Source organism: Oryzias latipes, chromosome 19 (assembly GCF_002234675.1).
Source record: "Oryzias latipes chromosome 19, ASM223467v1".
Lineage (NCBI taxonomy): Eukaryota > Metazoa > Chordata > Actinopteri > Beloniformes > Adrianichthyidae > Oryzias > Oryzias latipes.
In genome coordinates this window covers 17,007,768-17,015,636 of record NC_019877.2, presented here as the reverse complement: position 1 = coordinate 17,015,636, position 7,869 = coordinate 17,007,768, and the positions used below count along the sequence as shown (strand labels likewise).

General features: G+C 39.9%; 1 protein-coding gene across 1 annotated transcript; it reads left to right on the top strand.

Moving 5' to 3' along the window:
* Positions 1-2,977: 2,977 nt before the first annotated feature.
* Positions 2,978-5,407, top strand: LOC101171981 (muscarinic acetylcholine receptor M1-like). Its single transcript, XM_023949805.1, has 3 exons — positions 2,978-3,748; positions 3,883-4,402; positions 4,446-5,407. Exons 1-3 carry the CDS (start codon positions 3,321-3,323, stop codon positions 5,013-5,015), a joined length of 1,518 nt encoding a protein of 505 aa, XP_023805573.1. The 5' UTR covers positions 2,978-3,320; the 3' UTR covers positions 5,016-5,407.
* The last annotated feature ends 2,462 nt before the right edge of the window (positions 5,408-7,869 follow it).

Here is a 7,869-nt window from a genome sequence, read left to right as displayed (position 1 = left end):
CATGAGAAACTGGAGAAATACCAGAGACTCAGAGAAGAACTGGAGAAAGCATGGAAGGTGAAGGTGACAGTGGTGACTGGAACACGTGGAGCAGTCACCTCCAAGCTGGAGGAGTGGCTACAGCAGAAGACGTCAGACCTCTCAGTCCATAAAAATGCAGTGCTAAGAACAGCTAAGATACTGCGCGGGAATTTTTGGCAAGTTTTACTGTATACTGACATTCTAAAGTATGTAGATGTAAATGAATAAAACAAAAATATATTTCTTCTTTCGGGGTGTGGGTACTTAAACAAATGTGCAGAAATATTTTGATTGAATCCCCTAAATGAAATAGTAATATCTAAGTTCATGTGAATTTTTGGGGTTAGATTTTCATAAAAACTGTGATCAATCGAGGAATTTGTGTTAGTCAGTTAATTTAGTTTATATAGGCAGGTCTGATTGGTTAGCTGCACTGTAAAAACAAACACCTTCGAAATAAGCCATAAATTCACAGACTTTCTGTAAATAAGCAAAAGAAATCTGCCACTGTGGTAAGAAAAATGCCCTAATTCCTATTTTAAGAAAAGAAATTCTTGTCACTTAGACATGTTTTTTCATGATAAGATAATTTTGCTATAGATAAACTTACCGTAACCCTTGTACTATCTTAGATGACCCCACCCTTACTTTGACGTGTTCTCCCTACCATGACAAAGGTGGATAAAGGTGGAAAGATTTCATGTAATCCATGGACACCAATGAAGATCACAAATCATTGAAGAAAAAAGGTTCAGAGCACTGTCTAGTGGGTCTAGATGACCCAACTCCCAATGTTAAAGTGCAGAGGATAGCACAAGGTTAATAAGAATATTCTTTTTGCAAGACAGAAAATGTTTGTTTTTTTCTTAAAACCTTTTACTTTGAGATTCAGTTTTTGCAGTGTGCCTTCACTTTACCAACCACAGGCAATGGGAAGGTCATTCTGTTAGTGCTCCACAGGTGCATGTTTCAATGAGAGATTCATCTTCACTACGCATTGTGTGGAGCTTTTGTGGTGAAACGTGAACTTTGAAGACAAAATTAATCTGTGAAACTTTGACTGGAGAAACACTGAACGCGGTGAAACACAGGCTGTGTTCAAATAGAGAGTTAAGAAACATTGCATGGGCTTTGTTGAACATCAACTGTAGAAAAGCAAACTGGAGAAACATGTACTTCAGTAAAACTATGGTGGTATTTAAACTTTATTGAAACTGAGACTGCCTTGCAACTTGTTCAGTGTGTACTCCGCCTTTGACCAACAGCAGCTGGGTGGGCTCCGACAACCCACAGTGAAGGGCAGATGACCTGACACCAAAGAACTGAAAACCAGACACTTAAAAACCCTTGTGCTATCTTAGATGACCCCACCCTTACATTGACGTGTTCTCCCTATCACGACAAAGGTGGATAAAGGTGGAAAGATTTCATATAATCCATGGACACCAGTGAAGATCACACAGGATTGCACAAGGGTTAAGTAAATGAAGGATCATCAACCTGTGGATTACCCGAACGTGGTGAGACTGATAAGGAAAACAGAACATGACAAAAACACCAAAAACACCAAGCACAGAACCTTTACAGATTGTGAAGAAAGTTAGACTTTGGTGTAAACTGGACTCCCATCAACCTTGGAATCTTTGTGGAAAAAAAGCCTGTTTGTTAATTTCGTGCATATAAAATCTGGAACAATCTTTTTGATGTTAAAGAAGTTTCCACATTTCCATAATAATCAAGTTCAGGATAAAAGCTTTTTTTTTAAACAACTGTGTGACAGTTTAAAGTCCTTATGTGCACTCCTTTGAGTCATTCTTGTTTAAAATTTATTGATTACAAAATATAATGTCTATAAATCTTGTCAATGTGCTTAGACTTGATTAATTTTTTGAAAAGCACATTGAACTTCTAACAGTTTGAAAATAAATGTTTCAGAAAGCTGGTCATTTTCCATTAATCTTTAATTGGGATTTTGAAACATTTTTACCTGTCAGCGTTTCTTCTGCTTTTCTCATACATGGTCTTCAGGGAGCAACCCTAAAGCCCCCCCCCCCCCCCCCCCCCCCCCTCCCCCAGTTCTTTCTCTCACAAAGCATCAACATCTCGAATGCCGGTCTTGTTCAGAGCTTCATTGACGACACATCGCTCCAGACCGATCAGAGCTTGTGAGTAAAGTTTCATTTTTAAAAGCTGACAATTTTCATTCATTTTCAGGATCTGATGGAGAAAACCAGCAAATACTGCCTGTCTAACCTTGATCCTGAAAAGTTTTTTTCTTTGGAGTGCTGTGTGTATGTAACCCTTGTGCTATCCTAGGCACTTTAACATTGGGAGTTGGGTCATGTAGACCCACTATACAGTGCGCTGAACATTTTTTCTTCAATGATTTGTGATCTTCACTGGTGTCCATGGATTACATGAAATCTTTCCACCTTTATCCACGTTTGTCATGGTAAGGAGAACACGTCAAAGTAAGGGTGGGGTCATCTAAGATAGCACAAGGGTTAAAAGGAGAATAGAATGTCTGCGGGAGCAATTTTTCATTTTTTTGTTTGTCTTTACAAAGTGGTTGCCATGTGTTGTTTTAGCTTGAACGCATAATGACAGCAGCTGTTGATTTCATATGGTTGGAGCAGCACTGACTTCACTGCAGTCATATTCAGAAGCTATTCTCTGGTCTTCACTGAAAAATGTTTGTTTGGGAGTTGATATAGATTGACTTGGTTGGGTGGTTGGTGTATCCTGTGATGCTCCTGCTTTAACCCTTGTGCTATCTTAGATGACCCTATCCTTACATTGACGTGTTCTCCCTACCGTGACAAAGGTGGATAAAGGTGGAAAGATTTCATGTAATCCATGGACACCAGTGAAGATCACAAATCATTGAAGAAAAAAGGTTCAGAGCACTGTCTAGTGGGTCTAGATGACCCAACTCCCAATGTTAAAGTGCCTAGGATAGCACAAGGGTTACTCAGTCAGATGAGGAGCTTGATGATTTCAACTTTCTGTCCATTACAGCTTACATTTAAAAGAAGAAAACATATGAAACAGGCTTCACTGATTTCCAAGCTGGCAGGATGTCAGTGCTGCCCACAGAGAAGACAAATGGATCAGGAGGAGACCCCCTGTGGCAGGTAACTGCTCTGAGAGATTTTATGAAATACCACACTGTACAGATAATATCATGAAATTCAGTTCCATCAGAGGTGTTTACATTTCATAGATAAACTGCTCACTGCTGATTTTTTAACTGTAAACTGTGATATTGAATGTAAACTGTGATAAAATAAAAAGTTCTGATGAAAATTACAGCCCTCTCTTTCAAAGAAAGACAACTTGAGAAATTAGTGATTACCAAATACTTTTTTTGCTCCTCTGTGTATTTATCAGTCTCTTCCAGACCTGATCTCCTGGTTCATCTTCATCTACAGGTCATCATAATTGTCTTCCTCACAGGATCTCTCTCTGTCATCACTGTTGTTGGAAACATCCTTGTACTAATATCATTCAAAATAAACAAGACCCTGAAGACAGTGAACAACTACTATCTGCTCAGCCTGGCATTTGCTGACCTGATTATCGGTACCTTGTCAATGAACCTGTACACAACCTACATCATCATGGGTCATTGGGCACTTGGGCCAGTCTTGTGTGACTTGTGGCTCGCCATAGATTACGTGGCTAGTAATGCCTCAGTCATGAACCTTCTCATCATTAGTTTTGACAGGTAACTGAAATATTTGTATTCGTATTTTTGCAGGTTGTGGACACCACTTGTTTTTTTTCTCATTAAGCATAATCATATTCTAAGTCTTGGAACATCAAATAGTTGGGTATTGCTGTCTTCTTATGTCCTTTCAGATATTTCTCTGTAACAAGACCCTTGACCTACAGGGCGAAACGCACCACCAAGCGCACCATGGCCATGATTGGATTAGCCTGGTCCATCTCGTTTGTTCTTTGGGCTCCTGCCATATTGTTTTGGCAGTATGTTGTTGGTGAGCGGACTGTACCGCCAGAGGAGTGTTACATCCAGTTCTTGACTGAGCCCGTTACTACCTTCTGCACTGCCATTGCTGCCTTCTACTTGCCAGTGACTGTCATGGCTTTTCTGTTTTGGAAGATTTACCAGGAGACAGAGAAAAGAGCCAAAGACATACAAAGCCTTAAAGGGTCTTGTGCAAGCACCAACCTGAACCAGACTGTAAGTGAAATGAGTGAAGGAGTTGGTGAAGGGAGTATAAAATCCAACCAGAGGAATACTTCTGTCAAATTGCACCTTGTAAGAACTTCTTCATCCAGAAAGTTGTGTCATCAGGATGGCCCTGCTAGGGACCCAAGAGGTTCCGATTTTGACAGTGCATCACAATCGCCAACAGGTTAGACACAGACCGGGTGTGTGTTGATATTTTGTCTAATGATAGAGGAAGACAAAATTAATCTGTCTCTCTGTCTGTCTAGAGTTTGAGAAGTCTGTAGAGGAGGAGGAAAACAAGGATCTAGAGCAAACATCAACCATCAAAAGACAACATGGTTCACCCCTTTTTAAGGCCTCTTCATCCAACCTGCCAGGTCTAACCATGACCATAAAAGATGCTGCCCTGGCCAAACGGTTTGCCTTGAGGGCAAAACCTGAGATAAACAAACACAAGAATGAAAAAAAGGCAAATGAGAAGAAAGCAGCTCGGACCCTCAGTGCCATTTTGCTGGCATTCATGATGACGTGGTTGCCCTATAATATCATGGTTTTGATCAATACTTTCTGTCAGAACTGCATCCCTGAAGCTTTGTGGGCTCTTGGTTACTGGCTGTGCTATGTCAACAGCACAGTGAACCCTATGTGCTACGCTCTGTGTAACAAAACCTTCCGGACAACTTTCAGGGCCATTTTAATGTGCCAGTGGAATGGAAGAAAGAAGCCTCACCCACATCAGAGACAAGCTTTTCAAACTAAGAACGTGCGTAAAGCGAGACACCAAATGCCTCCATCATAAGCATTTTCATTTACACATTATATGAATATTTGTATACAGATTGGCATTCACATGCTTTTTCTCAAAAAAGACTGCGCCATGACAGTTCAACCTAAACTCCACAACTTGTTCGTACTCATTTGGGACAATTCTAGACCTCATATGAAAACTGAGATCTCATTCTAGTAAGAGTGAGGTTGATGCAAAGCTGTCCTAATTGGTAACACCAGTGATTTTTAGAAGAAAACACATTTTTGGCAGTCTTTGCATTTTTTAAATTTAACAACTGATCACTGATTATAAAATCTCTTCGTGAGCACAACAGTTTACCGATATACAATCATGTTTTTGAGTTGACCTGTATTTTTTTAATCTGAACAATCATGTAAACAGGTAAACAAATAAACAATATACTTTAATAAAGTTATTTATTTGGTAGCAATGAATGACAAGAACAGTTTTAGAAAACTTGATGATGTGCAGAATGACTGCATGGACTTATAAAAAAAAAATATGACCTTGATTTGTTTTTTTGTGTGTGGACATTTTAGATATTATGAGGGCCATCAGCAAGATACATTCAAGTTAAAAGAAAAATAAAATCAGAATAACCCTTACCAACACGATCTCAGCGTGAATGATCAGTTCTTGGCGGAGATCCTGCGGCAGAGAAAGATCCTCTTCCCACTGAAGAAGCACCTCACAGCTGAGTACCGAGCAGTGGTCATTTTAGATAAATTGTTCATGAACTGCAGGCTCTTTTGGGGCCCAGAGATTACACCATTGCTGTGCTGATAATCCTTAAATATGCGCTAAAAACATCTGGTGCTTGCTGAAGACACCAGCTAAACTTATTTCAAATGAATGGAATGTCTGCTCTTTAACAAATCCGCACATCTATCTCGGAGATGCAGTTTATATTTTCTCCTCTCTCCATGTTTTTGTTGTTATTGTTTTCACTTTTTTCTTTTCTTCTTCTTTTTATTCCAAAGAAGACAAAGAAGAATCAAATTTATTAGAATAAGAAAACAAAATCAAAACTGTGGAGGCTCCTTGTGCAGCTGCACAGGAACACATTCAGAAATACCTTAAAAGATTAAAGCTTAAAGTTAAATGACATTTTCAATAAACAAACACAAATACAAAGGCTTTCCACTTAAAAGATTTGAAAACTCAAATAAACCGGGCTAATTTCTATCTAATCAGCTTTAATAAAAAAAATTAAGTAAAAAAAATGAATAACGAAAAATAATCCAACACATCCATTATGGACTAGAGAGACAATGTCACTTATGACCTGGTTCAAATAAGTATGTTTAAAGATTTTTATAATACTTCACATCACAGGTCAATCCATCAGAGCAAAGCATCAATTTAGTTTGTAAAGGAGTAGTCACAGGTTTGTACACCTACCCAGGTTAAATGAAGATAGTTTGTAAGTACAAATAAAGTACCTTGACCTTTAGGTCTGCAGTTGCTGTATGTTTCATGGTATTTACCATGAATTTACCACAGAAACTACCCCTTAAGTACATTGAAACTGGACTGTAAAAGAAAGTCAGCCCTGTCTATTACTTGGTACTTTCAGTAGTGTGATGGATCAGACAAACACGGCCAAGAGCACAGATATTTAGTCCAAAAATAAATTCTTTTTAATGTCAAGGATCCCACTGAACAAACATAGTTTTAAAAGGGCCCATAAAAGAGGTGAACAAACTTGCGACTTAGGAAAGAACCCAAAAGACTGACCTCCCATTAACACACACCTGAGGACTTTTAAGTAAGTGGATTGAACCACTAATGATACAATGGGGGGGGGTTAAGAGAAAACACAACACAAGCAGAACAGAGAAACCCATTCCCTCCCCCATGGAGTCCAGGTAATGGTAGAACCCTTTTTGAAAGCCGCTCCATTTGGCACCATCTCTTGGCCACCTCAAGCCGGTACAGCTCCACATGAAAACTCAAACAAAGAATCAATATACACAAATAATCATAGCAAAAAAATACACACAACTACAAATGAAAAGTGTACACTTCACCTTAATAATAATCTTGTGTGACTGCAGTCATCACACTCCCCTCCCCTTCAGGACTCTGGTCAGGACGGCGGGACAGGTAATCCGCGATGCAGTTAATCTTGCCAGGAACATGGCGGATGGTAAAGCAGAAAGGCTGCATTGAGAGGTACCACCTGGTAATCCTTCCATTTGAATCCTTCATCTTGTTGAGCCACTGAAGAGCCTTATGGTCCGTTTCCAGTATAAATTCCCGTCCCAGCAAGTAATATCTGAGGGAGTCCAAAGCCCATTTTATGGCCAGAGTCTCTTTCTCTACCGTAGAATAACGGACTTCTCTCGGCAACAACTTCCGACTGACGTATGCCACTGGGTGCCGCTCCTCAGATGTTCCCTGCAGAAGAACAGCTCCCAACCCTCTCTCTGAGGCATCAGTTTGCAAGACAAATGGTTTTTCAAAGTCTGGACTATACAAAACCGGGCTCTCACTGAGGGATTTTTGAAGGTCTTTAAATGCCGTCACTGCATCTTCTGTCCATTTGATCTTGTTTGGACACTTTGCACCAGTCATATCTGTAAGAGGGGCTGCCCTGGTAGAAAAATGGGGGATAAAACGTTGATAAAACCCTGCCATACCCAAAAATGACCTCAGTTCTTTTCTGGTCTGTGGTAATGGGCATGCCTCGATGGCGGAGACCTTGTTTACCTGAGGTTTTATCATCCCATTCCCAATGACATACCCCAAATACTGAGTCTCCGCTTTAGCAAAGTCACATTTGGAGGGGTTGACTGTCAGGCCAGCAGACTGCAAACGCTCTAGAACACATTCCAGATGTTTCATGTGTTCCTCCCAAGTA

Coding starts and splice junctions, on each gene's coding strand:
- LOC101171981 (XM_023949805.1), top strand. CDS start 3,321: ATGAAAATTACAGCCCTCTCTTTCAAAGAAAGACAACTTGAGAAATTA. Junction 3,749..3,882: donor CTCATCATTAGTTTTGACAG/GTAACTGAAATA, acceptor ATGTCCTTTCAG/ATATTTCTCTGTAACAAGAC. Junction 4,403..4,445: donor CATCACAATCGCCAACAGGT/TAGACACAGACC, acceptor GTCTAATGATAG/AGGAAGACAAAATTAATCTG.